Source organism: Dipodomys spectabilis, unplaced genomic scaffold (genome assembly GCF_019054845.1).
Source record: "Dipodomys spectabilis isolate Male_0828 unplaced genomic scaffold, ASM1905484v1 ptg000234l, whole genome shotgun sequence".
Classification (NCBI taxonomy): Eukaryota; Metazoa; Chordata; class Mammalia; order Rodentia; family Heteromyidae; genus Dipodomys; species Dipodomys spectabilis.
The window spans coordinates 4,588,115-4,611,569 of NW_024870911.1; the positions used below are offsets into that span (position 1 = coordinate 4,588,115).

The 23,455-nt window shown below is 37.4% G+C and overlaps 1 protein-coding gene across 1 annotated transcript; it reads right to left on the bottom strand.

Annotated features, from left to right (window-relative positions):
* Positions 1-136: 136 nt before the first annotated feature.
* Glipr1l2 (GLIPR1 like 2) lies at positions 137-21,493 on the bottom strand. Its single transcript, XM_042698996.1, is given in 6 exon segments — positions 137-516; positions 600-626; positions 4,525-4,610; positions 12,577-12,680; positions 14,659-14,904; positions 21,290-21,493. Coding segments are annotated over 6 exon segments (1,047 nt in total).
* Between the last annotated feature and the right edge of the window lie 1,962 nt (positions 21,494-23,455).

Consider the following 23,455-nt stretch of genomic DNA (forward strand, 5'->3'; position numbering starts at 1 on the left):
TTTTAGGGTTTTTTAACTTGTTCAAATTTAAATTATTTGAATAAGTATAGAGAACAAGAAACAAAAATACTGTCACCAGTGTTTGTATATATATATATATATATATATATATATATATATTATTTTTTGTTAAAACTCAATGCTCTATTTTTAATTTTTTGGCTTCCTTTTTGTATTCTCTTTTGGCTTAAGTTTCTGATACATCTTCCTCCTTTTCTTCCTCTTCCTCTTCCTCTGACGATTTTACTTCCTCTTGTTCTTCACCAATTTCCTGTTCCCCTTCTTTCTCCACTTCTTTTGTCTGTGTTTGTAGGGTCTTTTTCCTTCTTTCAGAGCCTTCAGGGGTAAATACCATCTGTCTTTCCAACAAGATATTTGGAAACTGAGGCTGTACTATGGTAACGATTAAGATACTTAGCATAAAACACACTATTCTCAGTAATAAAATAAACACACACACTGGATTACACACAACTGGCCGGGGATCTTCCCAACTTGGATACCAAAATCGGTAATCTGTAAATAAAGAGAGCAATTGGAAGCTGGATTTCACAGAGAGTATTCATATTGTTCAAGAAATAAAGAACAATGATACATACATGTGGCTTGGTCACGATCGGCGTTACCTAGAAAGAAACAGAAAGTCTGTGAAAAATTACATAAAGTTTCCCTTTTCACTATTAATAAATTTCAAAACAGAGTGCACTGTTCTAGTGCTTAGGCCTCACGCCATCCTTTCACTGTCCTTCCTTTTAATTAAGTAGTAGCCAATCATATAGTACAATGTAGTCTCTCTCCATATGCTGGCTGGCCAGCATATGGAAATTCAAAACTGAAGATCTAAGGAGATAAGCATTCTCTTACTATTTTTTGTCTCTAAATCATGTGTCATCTTATGTAAGTCGCTTCATTTCTACTCTTTAAAGATTGTTTCATTTGTGGAAAATAGAGGATTCTATCATCTCTCCTTTAAAAATTTTTTTATGGTAAAGTTGATGTATAGAGGGGTTACAGTTACATAATTCAAGTATTGAGTAGACTTCTCTTTGAGCAGACATCTCTTCCCTCATTTTCTCCCCGGTTTTCTCCTCCCTGCCCCCCTCCTCCACAAGTTGTAGAGTTCAGTTTCAACATAGTCTATAATATCTCTTACTTTCATTACTTTCTCCTTTTAGATTACTCTAAATTAATATTGTGTTTCTCCTTGTTTTTCTTATTTAATTCTCAATTTTCAGAGGCTTTCAGCTGCTCTTTGAAGTTACTGGCCTGGCATTCGTTGCTTTTAGCCATCTAGCTTAATGACATCATAATTCTAGAGAAGTAAGTTTCCTTTCATCTGCAAAGTTGGGCCAATAGGCTCAGATAGCTATTCCTAATTCCCACTAGGAGAGTAGAAAGATAAATGAGTTCACATACATAGACAACCTGAGTCAAAGGTCAAGCCAGAGGGCTTTGTCTTGTAATGAAAATACAGAACTTATATTTCAGGCACTATGGAGATAGTAAACTTTTGGTTGGATCTCTGTGGCTATTTTTGCTTTTTTAAAAATGGAAAGACTTGGAAAAAATTATATTAAGTGAAGTAAGCCAGACCCAAAGAAACATAGGTCCCATGGTTTCCCTTATTTGCAATAACTAGTATATGTCTGAGTCAAGCAGAAAAGGTCAGATAAGTATTCAAATTTTTTTTTCTTTCATGCAATTGTTTCTAACATATTTATAAGATGATTTTTTTTGTTGCTTTGTATGTCCCTCCCCCACAGTATAACCCATGCTTTCACTGTATTTGATGTTGGTATAATTTGTGGAGGGGAAGGGAAAAAACAAATCATTTAACTAGGGATACTGGTGGACCCATTGTAACAATGAGATGTACAAGTCATTATGTTGAAAAACGAACTTAACAACTTTGTTGGGGGGTAGGGGGGAGGGGAGGAGTATGGGAAGGGATGGGAAGGGGAAACAAAGGAGGAGGCAACAATGCTTGATAAGAAATGTACTCGTTATCTTGCCCATGTAATTGTAACTCCTCTGCACAGTATTCTCACAATAAAAAAAAATAAACATTTTTTATTCTGAAAATACTGTATAGAGTGGTTACAATTACATGAGCAAGGTAATGAGTACATTTCTTATCAAGCATTGTTGCCTCCTCCTTTGTTTCCCGTTCCCATCCCTCCCCATCCCTCCCCATACTCACCCCCCCCTTCCCCAGCCAAAGTTGTAAAGTTCGTTTTTCAACATAACATCTTATACATCTCATTGTTGCAATGGGTCCACCTGTATACCTATTTAAACGGTTTGTTTTTTCCCTTCCCCTCCACAAATTATACCAACATCAAATACAGTGAGAATGACATTGCCCCATTTGTTAGGAAATGGAAAGACTTGGATAAAATTATATTAAGTGAAGTAAGCCAGGCCCAAAGAAACATAGGTCCCATGGTTTCCCTTATTTGCAATAACTAGTATATGTCTGAGACAAGCAGAAACGGTCAGATAAGTTGATGTTAGGTGAAATGAACCCCAAGATAAGGACTCAAATGGTTTTTCTTTCTTGCTATTGTTTCTAACATATGTATAAGATGATTTCTTTGTTACTTTGCATGTCCCACCTCCACGGTAAAATATTTTCTTGTATGTATAGTGATGTATAGAGGAGTTACAGTTACATAAGTCAGGTCATGAGTACATTTCTTTTGAACAGTCTCACTCTCTCCCTCATTTTTCCCCCCAGGTTTTCCCCTCCCAACTTATCATCTTCCCCAACTTGTATAGTTCATTTCCAACATAGTATCGAATGAGCGGGTCTTATTTCATACCTTTTGCTTTATTTTATACCTTAAGCAACAATTTCTGCATTATAGCTCCTTTATAAAAATAATGATTATCTACAGTCCAATCTGCATTTTGTTTTCATTTTGTATATGGGTATCTATTTGATTCTTTGGTGTATGCAATTTTGTAATTGCACTTTTTTTCTTTTCTCTTTTTTGCTGGTCCTAGAGCTTGACCTCTGGGCCTGTGTGTCGTCTTGAGTTTTTGTGCCCAAGGCTAGTGCTCTTTTTTTTAAATTGTAAATTTTGTGTCCTAATTTTCAAGTTTATTTATTTATTTATATGGTCAGTCGTGGGGCTTGAACTCTGGGCTTGGGTGCTGTCCCTGTGCTCTTCAGCTCAAGGTGAGTGCTCTACCACTCGAGCCACAGTGCCACTTCCTGTTTTCTAGTGGTTTATTGGAGAGAAGAGTCTCATGGACTTTCCTGCCTGGACTGGCTTTGAACTACGATCCTCAAATCTCAGCCTCCTGAGTAGGTAGTATTACAGGCATGAGCCACCGGCGCCCAGCTATCAAGTTTTTAAAAAAATACTTTAAAGTAGCTGTACAAATGAGTTGTCATTTAACAGTTTATGAATTTAAGCAGCTTATGAATATATCTTGATCAATGTTACCTATAATATTTCTTCTTTCTTTCAATTCTCACCCTAATGTTTGATTACATTGTATTTCATCAAATATTTAAATACCTTTAAATTTACTTATATCTGTCATATTACTTGTTAGCTTTAATCAGTAACTTTTTCTGATAAGGAAATAGCATTGATATCACTCTTGTTCTCTCAGTTTTTATTAATTGTGTCTCTTTTTTATTTGCCTATCCTGGCTTGAACTCAGGGCCTGGGCGGTATCCTTGGGCGTTTGTGCTCAAGCTAGTGCTCTACCACTTGAGCCACAGCTCTACTTCCAGCTTTTTGTGGTTAATTTGAAGCCAGCCTACTAGACTACCCCAGTCCTCACATCCCAACCTTTTGAGTAGCTACGATTACCAAAATATACCTTACTTGCATTTTGTTTTGTAACTCTAATCATTGATTGGTTTTAGTTTGCCAACTAAGGTTCATTACTTTCAAGTATTTCTTCTACTGCAGTTTTTCCATTCTTCTTTGGTAGAGGGCATCTTCCAAGATTTATTGATATGTCTAAGACATTCATAAACTGTCTAATAAATGATTTTAATTTTGCTTATATGCAAATGGCTAGAAGAGGAAGTGTGGCTTGAAATGTAGAGCCCCAGCTGTAGGTGGAAACACAAAGCCTGAGGGCTATGAGCTCAGAGTTCACGCCCCAGTTCTGATAAAACAGCCCCTTTTCTTCCCCTCAGAAGTATTACTTTACTTTTGTCTCTTTGCAAGCCTACTGGAATAACCTGTTTCTGAAGCAGCTATTGTCAAATTGATTGCTATGTGAGGAATTACTGTGAAGCTTTTTCAAGGTATAACTGTTCTCATTCCTTATTTGTGGTATTTTTGGGAGCATGGATGTAAAAGAGAGAAGAAAAGGCTCTGGAGTATAGAAAAATCTAAAGATAATATGGTTTAAACACTCCTTCGTTAAAGTATTAATAACATTAGAATCAGAGGAAAAACACTAATATCACAATAAAACCCTAGTGTTCAATTGTTTTACTCGTTGTCTTATGTATTATGGGTTCTTTTGACTTTTAATTTATATCCTATATCTTACTGCAGAGACGGTCTGTGCATTTGTCACGAATGCCACATCGAGTACAAAATACTCCTTCTTGATAAGGCCTTCTGGTTAGAGTTCCTCTACAAAAAAATTCAAACAATAGTTAGGTAAACACTCATTTTTAAACATGATTTAAACATTGTAGTGTTGTTGGAAATAGTGATGGTCCATTTTCAAGACAAAGCATCTGACCCCGAGTGGAAAGTTACTAGCAGCTTGCTTAAACAATGCTGTTGTGGCAATCACAAAGTCTATGCATCTGGAAGGTCCTTAAGAAAACAGGGTAGATGTTAAAAGGGGGTTGACTAGCAGAGGAAATGGTGGACCACAATAAAATCAGAAAGAAAAAACTATGTTTGTGCCAAAAAGTACATGCCAGAAAAGCCGTCCTGCCACAAGAGAACCAAGGCAAGTAGAGATATCCAAAATCTGCTTCTAAAATCAATCCAAGAGGTGCACGTGTTAAAACTTCCCAATAGAAAATAATGGAATTAGGGGCTGGGAAGGTGGCTCAGTGGTAGAGCGCTTGCCTTGCATGCCTGAGGCCCTGGGTTCGATTCCTCAGCACCATATAAGCAAAAAGAAAAAAAGCCGGAAGTGGTGCTGTGGCTCAAGTGGTAGAGCGCTAGCCTTGAGCTGAAGAGCTGAGGGACAGCGCCCAGGCCCAGAGTTCAGGCCCCACGACCAGACCCCCCCCCCAAAAAAAGAAAATAATGGAATTAGGTGATGTTCAGGAAGACTGTGCACCCCGCAGTACTAAGCCAATGAGGAGCCTGGTGGAGGAGCTTGCTCATTCAGGATGCAACTGCTTGTTGTAATCCCTGCCCACCAGACACCTCATCCTGCAAGACTGCCATTGACCTTTGACATCTCACATTCACTGTACTTCTTGTCTCTGAGTCCATTTTTCTGAGTTTGGTTGGGTGAGTGCATTATCAATTTATTAACTATTTTCACAGCTATCAACTATAAATACTTTAAGTAGGTGATTTAATTAAGAAAGCTGTTGCAAAGAAGCAGTTAACTTAGAAATACAATCTTTCTGTCTTCCCCATTGCCAAAATATGTTCCTTCTGAAAACTAATCCTGTGTGTTTGAAACAGAGTACTTTAAATATAAGAATGAATTTTAAAGCTTCTTTTGTTTCAGTATTTAGCAATATATGTACATTTAAATTGGGTATTATAGAATGTTTTGTAATAAATGTCCCAAAGACCCAACTCCATGAATTACTTTGGATACTACATGAAAAAAATACATATATAGACATATAACCAACTTAGTTTACCACACATGAGAAATTGTTTTATATCAGTTGCTGAGAACTAAAAAAGAAAGAAAGGGCACAAGTAGATATGAATTGCAAAGTTTATACAAAGAATGTAGGTAGATTAAGGCAGATAGAAATAGTATGTAGGGAAAAGATAATTCTGGATAGAAAGGAGAGTCTTAGTCCGGCACATTTAAACAGGATTGTTAGTTTTACTTAGCAGACAGTTAGAGGTAATAGAAATAAACAGTAGGCATGTAAATCCCCAGTAGGCTACTGTAGACCATCTAGAAGAATGTTCAAATCTAAGAAATACTCAAAATTTCGGAACCACTCTTTATTTAACCAAAGTTCTGGTGATGCCTTTGGTGATACTACAGCAAAGACATCCAGAAATTTGTCATTCTTGGCAGGTGTTACCTGTTCTCTAATTTCACTGTTCTAATATCAAAATATTTCAAGAAGGAAATGTATTGTGTTGAGAACCCACCAGAACACCAGTCTTCTAGAAACTGAAGCATTAATCTAGTTAAATCTAGTTACCTTCGCGTAAACTTTAATCTATTTTCCCTATCCTAACCCTGTATCACTGCAACTGTTGCCTCCAATGGACACAAAACAAAGCAAAACTTGTCCTCTCCTAAGACTCAGGGATGGGAGACCTTTCCCTTTTATGTATGTAAAAAGCTACTCACTATAAGCACTGCCTTTGAGGCCTGGAGCATAGGTAAGCCACCCTGTGATCAGAATGTCTGATAACTGTAGTCTGGAAAAACTCTGGAAAGGCAAACAAACAAATAAATCACACTGTGCTAGAATACAATTTGTTCCGTTTTTCAAAAATTGAATTTCATAATTATTACTTAAATAGCCAGAAATGCCAGGCTAATTCTTTCTTTGCCAGTCTTCGCTAGTTCTGAGTTTCTAAGAAATTAAATCAACTCAAGTTTGAATCCACAGTACAATGGCCAACTGCAATTGGAGTTATTAAGCTGGATTGGGAGCAAACTATTACATATCTAAGTCCACTGAAATTTCACAGCTGTCTTATCAGTGCCTGAAGGAACATATAAAATATTTTATCCTTGAGTATTTTCATTTTTCTAAGAAGCAGCTGAGTGATTCACCAAGAGCCACTCAAAACTCTGAACATAACCTGCTAAAACATTTCTTAGCCTTTTGTCTGGCCATACCTTCAATACGTTGCCATCTTCAGAACATGAGTCCTGACTTTAGATCAGGACACACGGCTTGGGTGGCCTAAGAAACAGCTGCACCTATGTCTTACCTCAAGTCCATTAGAAAGGCACTATGCACTAGGCAGACACAATTCTAGTAGAGATTTTCTTTGCTTACAGTAGACCCATATCTGCTTCCAACTTACAATGACTTCAAGGCTCTTTCCTCCCTTGACATTCTAGCAATTACAATTTATAGGAGGAATGCTCACAGTTTTCCATCTAGACCTAAATATTCTACTCATTATCCATGCAACAATAATCAAAATACATCAAACAGATGTTGATTTTTCTATTTCATACCAAGCAACTAGACTGCCCACAATTCTTTTCATTTTCATTATTCCATATTATCACTGTGAAATATCAAGGCAATGGTTCCTGGTTTATATCACAGTCTTGGCTTTCCAAGAAGACTTAAAAGAATATATTCTAATAAGATGAAGGAAATAAGAAGGTAATGTATAGTTAGATCTTCTACATAAAATATATTTGTCCTTAAAAAAAATCACACACACTCTGTGACTGTTTCCTGAACTTATTCAAAGTCAATGTAAGTTTTTTTTTTCTGGATGGCTATATCTATTTTATACTCCTAGTCTGTATTTGTTTCTCTTGTGGATATTTTAACAAAGTGTCACAAATGGGATCGTTTAAAACTTTAAAAAATGTATTTATTTCCTCATAGTTTTGGAAGCTAAAGTACAAAATCAAAAGTGACAGGACCATGGTCCCTTCAAAGTCTCTAAAAGAGTACCTGTTTCTTGACTTTTCTAGCTTCTGGTGGCTTTAGGAATTTCTTGGCTTGTGGTTGCATCACTCCAATATCTTCTTTGTATGCATACGGCCTCTTCTTCTGTGTATTTAAGGTTGAACCTCCTTCTCCTTCTGTCTCATAAGAGACCTGTGATTGTATGTAGTGCTCATCTGCATAGTCTAGGACAAGCCCTTTCTCTCATGTCTTGGGAAAAAATCACTGTCTTGGGAAAAAAATGACACTCACATGTTCTGAGGGTATTGAATGAGGAATGAAAAGATGAGGACCTAGATGTATCTTTCAGATTTGCGCAGGGTCGGGGGTGGGGGTGGGATGGGGGACCACCATTCAGCCAATGACATAATCTTACTATATTTTTGTCACTATTAAGGCTTGAATTCAGGGCCTTGTACTTGCAATAGGAGTAGTTCTACCACTTATGCAGGACCACTAAGCTCTTTTTGTGCTTTAGATATTTTCACTTAGTGGTCTAGGCTGGCTTTGGACCACCATCTTCCCATTGTAGGTGGGATTTCAGGAGTAAGTCATTGTGCTTGCATACCACACATTTTGTTTTTCAGTTTGGCTTTCTTATTTTAACTTTTACGCTATTTCATAATGCTAGTGCTTTCCCTTAGCTTTTCACTCAGTGTGAGCATTATACCACTTGAGCCACACATCCATTTCTAGCTTTTTGCAGAATAATCGGAGCTAAGAGTTTCCTTGACTTTTCTGCCCAGCCTGATTTTAAATCATTATCTCAGCCTCTTTAGTAGCTGGGATTATGTGTGGGAACCGCCCACTCCTGGATCTACTACTTAATTTCTAAATTAAATATCCATGTTTACTCTCTCTAGCAGAAGACATCCATATTCAGGACTGTGGCAAATCTTTCTACCTCGGGTCCTTCATACCAGCAATTCCCTCTTCTTAAAAAATATGGCAGACCTTCCTAGGACTATCTCCTTCTTACATTACTATCCTTATATTCTACCTGATATGTCGACACATAAAGAATATCTCCTGATTTTTCCTGTTAGAGGTCATGGTATTATCATTCACTCAGGTTTTCAGGGAAAGACATAGGCACAGTGTGGTTTCATTATTTTATTCTACTTAACTTTAAAGTCATGTTACATCAACTGGTATTATTAGATCACTTTCTTAAATATATTTAGAGACTAGACTCTTCTCAAAGTTAAGATACTATGATACGCAGAATTCTAAGAAGGATCAAAAGAATCTTCATCTTCCACTTACATACCATGCCTAAAATCTCAAGACATTAAATATGGTTTTGTTCCATGATTATGTTATAAGACAGAGTTGATCTTAAAATACTGAGTTTATCTAGGTGGGCTTGATCCACTAGTTGGGCATTTTAAAAACAAAGTTTTCTTTGGCTGATTAAAGAAGTGAAATGTTATCTACATGAGAAGATTCTGACATGTCTACTGAAGATGGCGGGATGGGGGGGTGGAGAGACAAATAGATGAAAGGGATTATGTAGAGGAATATAGAGAGGCTTTAGAAGATGAGTACATTGCCTAGCTGACATCAAGCAAGGAAATGGAATTGAGTTTGCTTAAGCAAACTCCCTGCCCCCTCCAGTCTCTATATGAGAGCTCAGGTGACAGATGGATTTTGGCCTTTGAGGCCCTTTTATGGTGAATCCAGTCATACTGTGCCTGAACTTATGACCTATATAATTGTGATAATAAAGTGAGTACTGTTTTAAATATTTTTCTTTCTTCCTTTCTTTACCTTCTCCTTCCTTCCCTCCCTCCCTCCCTCCTTCCTTCCTTCCTTCCTTTCTTCCTTCCTTCCTTCCTTCCCTCCTTCCTTCCTTCCATTTTCTTACTGTTATTATAAAGGTTATGTACAGAGAGGTTACAGTTATGTAAGTCAGGTGATGAGTACATTTCTTTTTGGACAATGTCACTCCTGCCCTCGTTCTCTCCTTGTTTTTCCCTCCCATCCCCACCCCACAATTTGTTTTTTTTTTGTTGTTTGTTCGTTTTTGGTCCGGTCGTGGGGCCTGAACTCTGGGCCTAGGCGCTGTCCCTGCACTCTTCAGCTCAAGGCTAGCACTCTACCACTTGAGCCACAGTGCCACTTCCAGCTTTTTTTATTTTTTGCTTATGTGGTGCTGAGGAATCGAACCCAGGGCCTCATGCATGCAAGACAAGCACTCTACCACTGAGCCACCTTCCCAGCCCCAGCCCACCCCACAATTTGTATAGTTCATTTTCAACATAGTGTCTAGTGAGTACCACTGCTGCATTTGTTCACTCTGGTGGCAATTCTTTGCAACAGTAGAAAAACAATGCACATGCCAATGCCCTACCCCAATAGGAGTCTGTGATTTAAATGATAGCTACAATCCCTAATTTTACTTTCTCATTGTACTCTCTTTCTTCATATTACATGCTCTACACAATGTCCAGAGTATTCGGGGTTTTCAAATGAGATTTGGTTATTCAAGTCAGTTTGTCCAGTGGTTTTGTCATTGTCCAGAATAAATTCCCCAATCTTTAACAAGAACCCCCAATAGAATAGAATTTAGAATTACTATTTGATTTGGGTGTCAGCTAAGTGTCTACCTCAACTCTTTTCTCTAACTACAATTTATTCTGTTTTCTTTACCATCTTACTACTTGGCTTTCAACTAAACTCCTTCTATGACTACCCTGTCATTCTTGCACGTAAGTTATTCCTTATTTGTTTTTCCTGCTTGGTGGCATACGGTACTATTTAATTAAAATATTATCTTGTATACTGCTTCTAAAATAAAAGCCTACATTAAAAAATAAAATATTATCTACTTATGTGCTTACTTACTGTCAAGTATTTATCTCCTGCTGTGGAAAATAAAATCAATGGTGGTCCACATGGAAGACAAGGTATCTGACCCTGAGTGAAAAATTAATGGCTGACTGGTACCCTTAGAAATTCCCTAAACAGAACAGACAGATAGGGCACCAGAAAGGTGAGGGGGTTCAACCAGCAGGGAGAAGAGTGGACTGCAATAAAATGAGAAATTGAGTAAAACTGGAAAGCAGATACCTAGGTGAACCTGCCTGCCACAAGGGAACAAAGAGAGGTGAAGACAACTCTCCTGAAATGGAACCAACCACAAAAGGTATATATGGAGAGGGGGGGGAGGGAGAGAGAGAAAGAGAGAGAGAGAGAGAGAGAGAGAGAGAGAGAGAGAGAGAGAGAGATAGAGAGAGAGAGAGAGAGAGAGAGAGAGATTACCCAAAAGAAAATAATGAAACTTAGATAATGTCCAGGAAGACTGCACACCCCATAGTACTCAACTAATGAAGCATGGGGAAGGGATCTGCAGCTTAGGAAAGTGATTTCTTGTTACAGTTTCTTGAGGGCATGCCTGCCCAGCAGACACACAGTCTTTGAAGACCAGCATATAAGGCTCAGTTCTGCTGCACTTCCTGTCTCTGAGTCCATCCTTTAGGCTTGGATAGGGGTTTCTCATACCTGCCAAACCTGTAAACTAAATGCAGCCAGTTTTCCATCAGAACGTTGTTGGTTTTTAAAAAAAATTTTTTTTACAGAGTTTATCTTATATCACAGTTCCATTATTTTCCCCATCCAGGGAAATCCAATGTGTAAATGAGTTTGTTTTTCTTTTTGGTTTAGTTCCAAAGCATTTGTGTGAGGGGGAGCCGTGGGAGCGGGGGGGGGGGGGGGGGGGGGGGGGGGGGGAACAGAGATTCTTTTTTGGGGGGGAGGAGTCCGGTCTTGGGGTCTGAACTCTGGGCCTGGGCGCTGTCCCTCAGCTCTTCAGCTCAAGGCTAGCGCTCTACCACTTGAGCCACAGCGCCACTTCCGGCTTTTTTCTTTTTGCTTATGTGGTGCTGAAGAATCGAACCCAGGGCCTCAAGCACTCTACCGCTGGGCCACCTTCCCAGCCCCATCTTTTTCAATTGTAGTACATAGTGAAGTTTTAATTTTTACTTGAGATGTTAATTGGAATGTTTTTCACTCACTTGGAGGTTATAATGACATTATTTATGGTAGTATAATAACCTGTAAATCACTTTACAATCATCCTGGGCTCCAGAAAAAGTAGGATTCACTGATAAGTATTTCGGGACGGAAAGCAAACTTTTCTGCAAACAGGCAGTTTCATCTTACCATATGAAAAGAAAATAGCTAAAAAAAATCAGAAATCTACTTGCCAGGCAACTTTTTCCTGTTTGGTTATAGTGATAACCTTATCCCCTCCAGGGATAAGGGCTGAGCTAATGGTGGACCCGGGCCATGCCTGTGATACGAGACTGTTTTAGCTAGGGAATTCCTTTCTCACCTTCTGCCTCCATTTAACCTGAAACTCTAGGTTCTCTCCCTGTTGAACCTGAAGCTAATATCTCTCCCCCTGAAGATGGCTAAGATTTAATGAAGTACTATCTCCTCAATGGCTATGATGTAATAAATCTTCTTTCTCTGAGTCTCACCATATCATTGTCAGTTGGCATATTAGAGGCAAGTGGCCAGACCTAATGTGGGATCCTAGATGCTGGGCCTAGGGTTAACAAACCTAGTTTCACTGTAAGTAAAATCAATATGCTTAAGTTATGATTTATTTCATTAAGGAATTGAAAAACTATGTCAATATAAAGCCTCCAGTTAATACCTTTTATTTAATGCCTTTATGCAGCACAAAACACTCAAAATATATTAGAAGTTAGGAAAACAAATTTGAAGTAATATCGATTTATTTTTCTATTCTTTTTTTTTAATCAATTTAAATAACTTACCCTGGTGCATAATTGCATATGAAAAGTGCTGCATGTACAATATTTCCAATTCTTGGACATGGGGTAACAGCACAACCAACTTTGTAAGACTTGTCCCAAACAAGCTAAAACAGAAGTTTCAAAATAAAATACAAAATTTAATTGTAACAAAATCCATACAGAAATCCACATAGAAAATTTTTTATCCAGCCAGGGCCCCATACATGCCAGGCAAGCACTCTGCTACTGAGCTAAATTCCTAACTCACATTTGTTATTTCTAGTTTCAATGTATTATTCTATTTCTTTAAGAATCAAACTTTTTTGTTGCTGTTGTTGGTCATGGGGCCTGAACTCTGGGCCTGGGTGCTGTCCCTCAGCTCTTCAGCTCAAGGCTAGCGCTCTTCCACTTGAGCCATAGTGTCACTTCTGGCTTTTTTGGCTTATGTGGTGCTGAGGAATCGAACCCAGGGCCTTATGCCCTGGGTTATGCCACCTTCCCAGCCAAGAATCAAACTTTTAAAATTAGTAAGATTTGAGATAAATTAAAAAAAAATCTTTAGAAATGGTTCTGTTCTTCGGAGAGTACCAAAACAAAGTAAGTATTTTTGTTTATGTGATATGCTAAAGATATTAAAGTTAATACAGAAAACGAATGGAATGTCTTTTATCAAATTTTCATCTTTTTTATTCTAATTCAGGTTCTGGTTTTCCTTTTAAAGACACTAAATCTTTTCTCCTTAATCTTTTCTTCCTAACAAAATCCCTAGTATTGAAAAAGATAAAAACAAAAGATGTAAGAGCTGAAATGAAGTCAGCTGGGTCAATGCAAGAATAAAGAATGGATTGGAGATTAGAATTAAGGAACAGCAAATTCAGAGTCCAGTAACAGGTCATGGAATAGATTTATTTTCTAAGAATATTGTTATATTAAAAAGTCTCATGTATATAAGTGGTCAGTAGAACACAGGGCCTCAAGCTTGGTACCCAAGTACTCCACCACTTGAGCAATACTCTTGTTTTCATTTTGGTTTTGACGTAGGATCTAACTTTGCCAATCTCCTTGAACTTGCAATCCTCTTGCTTCTGTCTCCTAAGAAGTGAGGCTTATAAGTATGAACCATCACACAGAGCTAGAGATTCTAACTTTGATACGTTAGACAAAGGAGAGTTACTAATTCTAGAATAAGAAAGAATTGACCAAGTAAGAGTGAAAGAGCAGGGAATAGCAGTTTACTCCTCTAACCCAGTGTTCAAAAGGCTGAATCCAACCTGGGCTACACAGTTAGCCCGGTCTCAAAAGGATTCTGAGAAACACAGAAAAAAATGGGTTAGAAGTTTCTTAAAGCATCATTTGTTTCATGGAAAAGAAAGATATGAGTTCATAGTGAATAAATATAAAAATTTTAAGTTTTACATAAAACCTAAAATCAGCCTATTGACTGAAAAGCAGTCAGGCTTTAAATTAGAAGTTCACTCATTCAAAATTTCTTGATTTCTGATAAATACATTTAATGAAAAACGTCTTGTAGTATTGAGAACACGAGGATGAGAGGACAAGGTCTCTGCTTTCAGTGTAGTAGAATATATATATGTATATGTAGGTAATAATTAAAGTGTGAGATGTGAAATTAATGTGTCTGAAGGAAATGAAAAGTGGTCCAGTACTCTGGGAGTATAAGGTGTGAGGGTGGAACGTGAATCAAAAAGAATACTGTTTGCATTTGCAGTTACAAATTTGTAGCTACAATCAGCTACAAAGCAGTATGCATACTGATCTGTACACAGTCTTTTATTTTTGTTTATGGGCAGTAATCTGTAAATAATTTTTATCTACTAGAATCTTATTTCCTTTTCCTACTATGCTCTATTTTGAGAAAAGTCCCTTTGATGTTAGGGTATAAGGTTTATGATTTAGTTGTATAGTTTAACATAACAGATAAAATTGTGAATATTTTCAAGATACAGAGCTACTTAGAATTTCGATTTTGCTAAAAGTAGTGATTTTAGATCTTGAATATATTTATAAATTTGAAACAAAAACTAGGGCAGTAAAGCAGTTAAGAATTCTCTTATATAGAGTAACAATATAAAATGCAGATACCTGAATGTAATGAGAACAGTTACCAGAGCAACTGTCATTTTCAAAATTATAAATTTTCCTCTCTTCAAACCAACTTCTGATGGCAATACTTGCAGTAAACTCATTTTCAGGGCCAACCCACATATTTTCACCAATACCGTTAAATACAGGGTGGGACATTTGTATGTCTTCTAAATGAGTATTTCGTTTAAACACACATTTTTTCCCCCAGGCTCTAGCAGTTCGTGATAAAGCTACATCCCAGGTCTGAAAAACACAAAATAATAACAATGACAATATATATAAAAATATACATATATGTATATATACATATATAAAAACAATAATAAGAGAAACAAAATAATAACAAACTTTTCTGGGCTCTGAATTGTATTTCTAGAGTTCTATAGTTTATGGGGAAAAACTTTTTGGAGATAATCATAGGGACTATTTCCTGAGACAAAGACCATGCATATATATTTGTAATTGAAGTATTAAATTGACAGACAATGCAAGTTATTGTAATAATTTTGCATGACAAACGCTTAGAATTATATAACAAATGTCCTTACATATACTCTTCTTAGAATATATTTTAATCTCATGGCTTTTTAATAATATAACTTAGTAATATAAAAATTTTATATATTCACCTAAGAACTATTTTTGAGAACTCATACATAACATATTGTGTTTTCAGAAATAAAATGAGAAGTTGGCCAAAACCAGTATACTGTTAGGAGAAAAAGATACTACATATATATGTATATAACTTAAATATATTTTGGTAAATTGATAAAGCTGACACCTAAAAACCTTCATGGGAATTCTCAGAGATGCTAAAAAAATACCCTTAGATGCTACTATTCCCTAGAAAGCTATCTGTAAAGGATCATTAAAGTTGCTGTTTAGTTAGAAATAGCACATTAGTCAAAAATATTTGTTAAAACCCTAATTCCAAATGGTTACAATCCTAAATAGCAGTTAACTGTTATCGAAAAATTAACATGTCTGAGGTAATCTCAGAGTTTTCTTACTTAACTCCAGACATTGCACAAATGCAAAGGGGACATTGCTATGAGAAAAGCAGCATCAACTAAAAGGACACTGCACAATAAGTTAAGAAGTTTCCAGCCTGCCTCAAGCAGTGTGTGTCCCTCCCCCCCCCTCCCCCTCAGCGCGCTCCCTTCCTGCTCCGCCCAAAAGAATGTCCAGAAGATGAATGTTCTGTCCAGGATTTAGAGAATGAATTCTCTCTTGAAGAAAAGTACCAGGAAAACATTTCCAGTTTAGGAAGTATTTTACCAAAAGGAGTCTGGGACGCAAATGCAGCTCTCTAAACAGGATTTTTAAGTGCCAAATCTATTCCCACTGTGCTTCAACAGACTGTTGTCAGAAGCACTGGCACAGGAGTCAGACTCACCAATGGATCCCCGATCAATCAGTCAGGAGTGAACAAAAAGGCTTCAGAGGTGTGCACCTGGGGTCCTGGATGAGAGGTCTGGGGGTCCAATGATGAATCTGATCCTATCTGCACCACAGCTCCATAACTGTTAGAGAAAAATAATTCATGACACTTATTAACACAGTAAGGAAGACTTTATTCAAACTGTTGTTATAAGTGCCAATAATAAGGTAGAGGGGGCTGGGAAGGTGGCTCAGTGGTAGAGTGCTTGCCTTGCATGCATGAGACCCTGGGTTCGATTCCCCAGCACCACATAAGCAAAAAGAAAAAAGCTGGAAAAGGCGCTGTGTCTCAAGTGATAGAGTGCTAGCCTTGAGCTGAAGAGCTGAGGGACAGCGCCCAGGCCCCACTACCCGACCCCTTCTCATCCCCCCACCCAAAAAAAAAATAAGGTAGAGGAGGAGATTTGGCTCAAAGCCAAATATAGCAAGGAAAGTGGAATTTATGCTAATGCAAGAGAATGTCAGCAGATAGAATATTACTAAGAGGAGACATCAAGTCCTGTGGTGCGATTGATAAAAAAACACACGAGGAATTATCCTTGAGGGCAGGCCAGGGCAATAAAAAACCAAGGATATGGTATTCTCTGTAAACTGGAATATGTAGGATTTTTACTAAAGCTTGTAAGGCCAGAGAAAATTCAAATAACTAAAGTCATAAATAGAAGAGGAGACATTAATATTGGTCTTATTTATAGAAACAAAAAGAAGCATAATCAAGAAGATGCTAAAGAGAATGTGGCCAAAAAGGAACGCTACTGCATTGTTGGTGGGAGTGTAAACTTGTTCAACCAGGTTGGAAAACAGTATGGAGGTTCCTTAAAAGACTCCACATAGAGCTGCTCCCCTATGACCCAGCAATCCCACTTTTGGGCATTTACCCAAATGATTACAAACAAGACCATACTAAAGCTACCAACACAACTATGTTTATTGCTGCATTGTTTACCATAGCTAAGATATGGAACCAACCCAGATGCCCCTCAGTAGATGAATGGATCAAAAAATGTGATATATATATATGTATATATATATATATATATATATATATGCACACACACACACACACACACACACACAATGGAATTCTATGCCTCCATCAGAAAGAATGACATTGCCCCATTTGTTAGGAAATAGAGAGACTTGGAAAAAATTATATTAAATGAAGTAAGCCAGGCCCAAAGAAACATAGGTCCCATGGTTTCCCTTATTTGCAATAACTCATATATGTCTGGGACAAGTAGGAAAGGTCAAAAGCTATGTACATATGACCAGATAAGATGATGTTAAGCAAAATGAACCCCAAGATAGGGACACAAGTGTTTTTTTTCTTTCTTGATACTGTTTCTAATGTATTTATAATGTACCATGTGATTTTTGTTTCTTTGTATGTTCCTCCCATACAGTATAACCCCTGTTTTCACTGTATGTGAGGTCTGTGCCCTGCATCTTGTATATACACTTCTCTAATTTGGGGAGGGGAAGGAAAAAACAAAATGTTTAAATAGGGATACAGGTTGACCCATTAGAACAATGAGATGTACAAGATACTATGCTGAAAAATGAACTTTACAATTTAGGCTGGGGTAATGGGGGGAGTGTAGCTGTGGAGGTGGGAGGGAAGGGATGGTAGGGGAAAAACAAAGGAGGAGGCAACAATGCTTGATAGGAAATGTACTCATTACCTTGCTCATGTAACTGTAACTCCTCTGTACAGTATTTTTACAATAAAAAGTATTAAAAAAGAAACAAAAAGAAGTATAAGATAGTGCTAATGACAAATATAGGCTAACAAATTGTATAATCTAGAAGTAGCAGACACATTTGTAGAAACACAACCAAATGGGATTCATGAAGACACAGGAAATGAATTGACTTATAGCTAGTAAAAGAGTGAGTCAGTAATAAAATTACCAAGAAAGAAAGGCCCAGGACCAGATGGCTTCTTTGGTGAATTGCACCAAACATTTCAAAACTTAACTCCAGTTCTCAAATACTTTCATGAAAATGAAGAAGGGAAAATTCTTTCTAGTTCACTCTATGGCCAGCATTATTGCAGTCAGTGAAGACACTTTAGGAGAATAAAAAGAATGATGAATCCTTTTTGTGAATACTACTGTAAAAACCCCTAGCAAAATAGTAAAAATTATTAAAAAGCCCAACAAATCAAATTCCATCTCTGCTTTAATATACCACAACCAACTGGAAATTATTACTGGGAGGCAAAGATGATTCAACATATAAAATAATATTATAAATCAATTAATATAATGGGGGAAACACTTTAATTATTAGAAAAGCTTCTAACAAAATTAAACACCCTTTTATGATAGAAACACTCCACAAACTTAGAACAGAAGGAAACTCCCTCAATGTAATAAAAGCCATATAGAGAGAGCTCACAGCTAATATAATGCTTAATTGGGAAAGACTGAAAACTTTTATTCTAAGATTAGGGGGAGACACTGATGCTCACTTTTAGCACTTCTAATCAGCAAAGGATTAAAAATCCTGTCTCAGGCAATTAAGCAAGAAAAAGAAATAAAAGGCATTACAAATGGAAATGAAGAAGTAAAATTACCTCTGTTGGTAGTGACATGTTACTTGGTCTAGCAAACGTAAATTATCTACCAAACACATTAGAATCAACAAATAAATTTAGAACAATAAGCTACAAATTAGCACAAGACACAGGATGCATTTCTATACATGAACAATGTATCTTTGAAGGAAAAACTAGGCAAATGATTCTATATAAAAGCATTAAAAATGAAAATAAAATTTAAAAAAGAACATTTTCTATACTGAAAACTTTAAAAGAACAAAACAACAAACAAACGAACAAGTCAATTCACAAACAGAATAAACAAGCTGATTCTGAAAAGGGCAAAGGACTTGATTAGAACTTTCCCAAAAGAAGACACATGGCCCATAAGTACATGAAAAGATGCTCAAAGTCTCATAAGGCATTAGGAAAAAATGAATTATCATTTCATCCATCAAATAGCCATTATTAGAAAGCAAAAAATACCCAAACATTGGTAATGATATGGAGAAAATGTAATCCTTGTCCATTCCTGAAGGGAATGTAAAATGGGGCAGCCATTAGGGAAAAACAGAACAGCAATTCTTAAAACATTAAACATGGATTGCTATAAAAGCTAGCAATTCTGATGACAATGTCTATAAATCTTGGAGAAAAGAAGCATACTTTGCAGTAGATATCTGCAAATGCAGAATCATAGTAGCATTAGACACAGTAGCCCAAAGATGATAACAACTTGAGTTCATTAACAGAATGGATAAATTTGGTATACAAATGTAGTAGAGTATTATTCATCTCTAAACAAGGAGGAGATTCTGACATCTTACATCTTATAACACAATCTGAAGATATGCTGAGTGAAATAAGTCAGTCACAAAACAAGATACGGTATGATTCCATTTACACAAGTTTCCTTCAATAATGAAATTCATGGAGTCAGAGTAGACAGGTAGAACCGAAAGCAAATAGAGAGTAATTGTTTAACAAATATGGAGTTTTAATTTAGGAACATGGAAAACTTTTGGAGACTGATGATAGTGACAGTGGCACAACAATGTCAATATTGTATAAACTTATATATATATATATATATATATAGTACTGTATTAATATTTTTTTTTTTGGTTGTGGGGCTTGAACTCTGGGCTTGGGTGCTGTCCCTCAGCTCTTCAGCTCAAGGCGAGCACTGTACCACTTGAGCCACAGCGCCACTCCCTGTATTAATATTCTTATTCAAAGTTTCATATTGAGTATTTGAAAGGCTGATTAACTTTGAAATTTACAAATAAAGCTCACATATTAAAATGCTAAGAATAGCCAGTAAAATAGTAAACATAAATATAAATTGCAAATATAATTATAGATGTTCTACACAGAACATACTATCCTCACAGAATACAGTATACACATTAACATTTATTTCCTATAAAAATATGCAGAACACCATGTGTGGTGGTACATGTTTGTTAATCTCAGCACTTATGGGTGGGGGGGGCGGTGCATGCAGGAGGCTATATTTTGTAGCCAGAAGCTGGCTGTATAGCAAGATCCTGTCTCAATAGGTGAAAGAAAAGAGAGATGGAGACAGTGACAGAGATACAGAAATAGATAGAAAATCAAAGAAGAAAAGGATAGAAAGAAATACTCAGAAAAAAATACATACAGAGTTCACCTTATATTGTAAGAAGAAATGGGAATAAAATATAGTGCAAGGCACATTTAAGAAATCCTTACAATAAACTATAAATTAGGAGATCGTAGTTGATTAATACACTTACTTTCTGAATTCTACAGTTATTTTTAATGATTATCATGAAACCTGTATAGCAAGAAGGAAATAGTTAAGATGTTAAATAAAAATGGGGGGGGGGGAGGAAGTAGGCAGAAGTGAGTAACACTGTAAGAGAATGCAAAGTCAGAATCTGGGCTAGGATCCTGGGACAAAATCTCTGGGGAACAAACATTGAATTGTGCATTAGGAAGGAAAAAGAAAGAAAAAGGAAGGAAGGAAGGAAGAGAGGGAGGGAGGGAGGAAGGGAGGGAGGGAGGGAGGAAGGGAGGGAGGGAGGGAGGAAGGAAGGAAGGAAGGAAGGAAGGAAGGAAGGAAGGAAGGAAGGAAGGAAGGAAGGAAGGAAGGAAGGAAGGGCAAAATACACAATATTAGTAACGAAAATAAACAGTATATTTTAAAAACATCAATGAGGGGCAAAAGTTTAAAATTTTTAATAAAAGCCTGATGTGACCCTGTACTTCAACCGTCTTTAAAAGGGCTTCACTCTCTTCTAATTCTGATTCCAAGATCCTGTCTTCTCATAAAATTATGATAACTTAGTCCTTGTTGATAATGTTGCGGTGATTTCTGTCTCCCTACTGGGGCTTGAACTCAAGAGCCTAACATTTTTAACACTTTCAAGGCTCAAGGCTGGCGTTTTACCACTTGAGTCACAACTCTACTTCGGGGTGTGGGGAGGTTGATTGGCAATAAAGTTATCATGGCCTTTTCTGCCATGGCTGGCTTTGAACTGGGATCCTCAGATTTCAGCCTCCTGAGTAGTTCGGGTTACAGTGCTTGGCTTGCACTGGTTTTGTCTTCTGGGACACCCTGGGTGGAAGGTTGGGAAACTGCCACCGGGCCTCACCCACCATGAAGCGCAGGTTGGACCCTCCGGGATAGACATCTCCCCGGAGTTCATTATGGAGTCCCACGTACTCATTGATAAAGTCAATGTCCTCTTCATGTGGCAAGAAGTGCGCGTTCACGCCAGAACCCAGCAGGAGCAGCCACAGCTCACACAGCCACAGCTTCAAAGCTCCGCGGAGCGCCAGGAGCAGCCATTCGGCTTCCATGGTCCGCCTGTGGCCGATGAACCAATGCGCATGCGTAAACCCGCCCTCTTGACTTGTCAATCCACGGCCACAGTGCCCTGGACCATAAACTGCAACCTTCCTCCCTCCATCTCGGTAAAGGAAATGTGCTGCTTTCCAAAGTGGTTGAACAAGTTTACACTCCCACCAATAATGCAGTAGGGTTCCCTTCTGTCCACATCCCCTCCAGCATCTGTTGTTGTTAGAGTTCTTGATTTTTGCCATTCTAACTGGGGTGAGGTGGTATCTCAATGTAGTTTTGATTTGCATTTCTTTTATGGCTAGGGAGGTTGAGCATTTCTTCATGTGTCTTTTGGCCAACCTTCTTTCCTCTTCAGAGAAGTTTCTCTTTAAGTCTTTAGCCCACTTATTTATTGGGCAGTTGTTTCTTTGAGGATTTGTTGTTGGGGGATTTAATTTTTTGAGTTCCAAGTATATTTTAGATATGAGACCCTTGTCTGTTGTATGGCTAGTGAAGATCTTCTCCCAATCTGTGGGCTTTCTATTGATCTTGCTAGCTATGTCCTTTGCCATGCAGAAGCTCTGCAACTTCATGCAATCCCATTTGTCCAACCTTTCTTTGATTTGTTGTGCTTCTGGGTCTCTATTAAGAAAATTTCGGCCTGAGCCAAGGAGGCCTGGGAAGGGATGTGAAGGGTAAACAAAGGAGGAGGTGCAATGCTTGATAAGAAATGTACTCATTATCTTGCCCATGTAATTGTAACCCCTCTGTACAGTATGTTCACAAAAAATAAAAATAAAAATTAAATTAAAAAAAAATTAATGTACTCACTATTTTGCCCTCTGTACAGTATGTTCACAAAAAATAAAAATTAAAAAAAAAAAAGGAAATGTGCCGGAGACAGCGAGCAGGCTCTGAGGAGAGCCAGTACTACAGCCCTACAGAAGCTCCTTGTAAATGTCTGTCAAAACTGACAGGAAGACTTGAATCTTTAAGTTCCCCCAAATTGAGAAGGTACAGGTTTTCTTTTTTTTAATTTTAATTTTTTGTGAACATACTGTACAGAGGGGTTACAATTACATGGGCAAGATAATGAGCACATTTCTTATCAAGTATTGCAGCCTCCTCCTTTGTTTTTTCTTTTTCATACCTTTTGTGCTTTCCCACATGCATATAACTTCCTCATTCTCATCTTCCACTAGAATTGGGTGTGGTAGTGCATGTCTACAATAACAGCACTGAGTCAGCAGGATGAGCGTTCAAAGCCAGCCTCTTCAGGTACATACACTCAAAAAGAAACATCAGCAACGAAAACCCCGCACGAACTAAGAGGCATCCCCACTGGCTTGATACACTGATGAACCCACATTTACATACCATGACTATTTCCTTCAGAGTTTACAAGGAAGTTTGTTCTTTGTCACTATGTAGAAATACTAGAGAGCTCATTTTCAAACATAGGAGACTAGCATGGTAATATGGGTGGAATCACAGAACATAGTTTGGTTTGTGTAGAACATAGTTTGGGATTCCTGGAAGTATTCTTCAAGTATTCTGTCTTTCAGTTCTGTTGATGAATTGGCTACACCATGTATATCATACCTCACAATTCAAAAAAAAATTCAAGAGGCGTGTTACATATGAGTATCTATTATTGTTGTACATAGTATTTATTAGTTCACCTTTTGGGGGTGCCTTAGTACCAAAAGATTGTTGGATTTCTCATAAATTTTTAATTTTTATATATTTTTGAGTTTGGGGTGGTTGGCTTGCCTTCCAAATATTTAAACTTATATTGTTGCTAAAGCAATGAACTAATTCAGCACAGGAAACTTCTTGAAGGAACTGGAATTGTTTGAGTGCTGACAAAATCATTTATATACTTGAACATGACATGGAAAATTATGCCATTGGATTATGTTGTTATGAGTAGAGAATCTGCGGGGAACAGACCACGGACTCAGAATTAACGCTTAACTAAG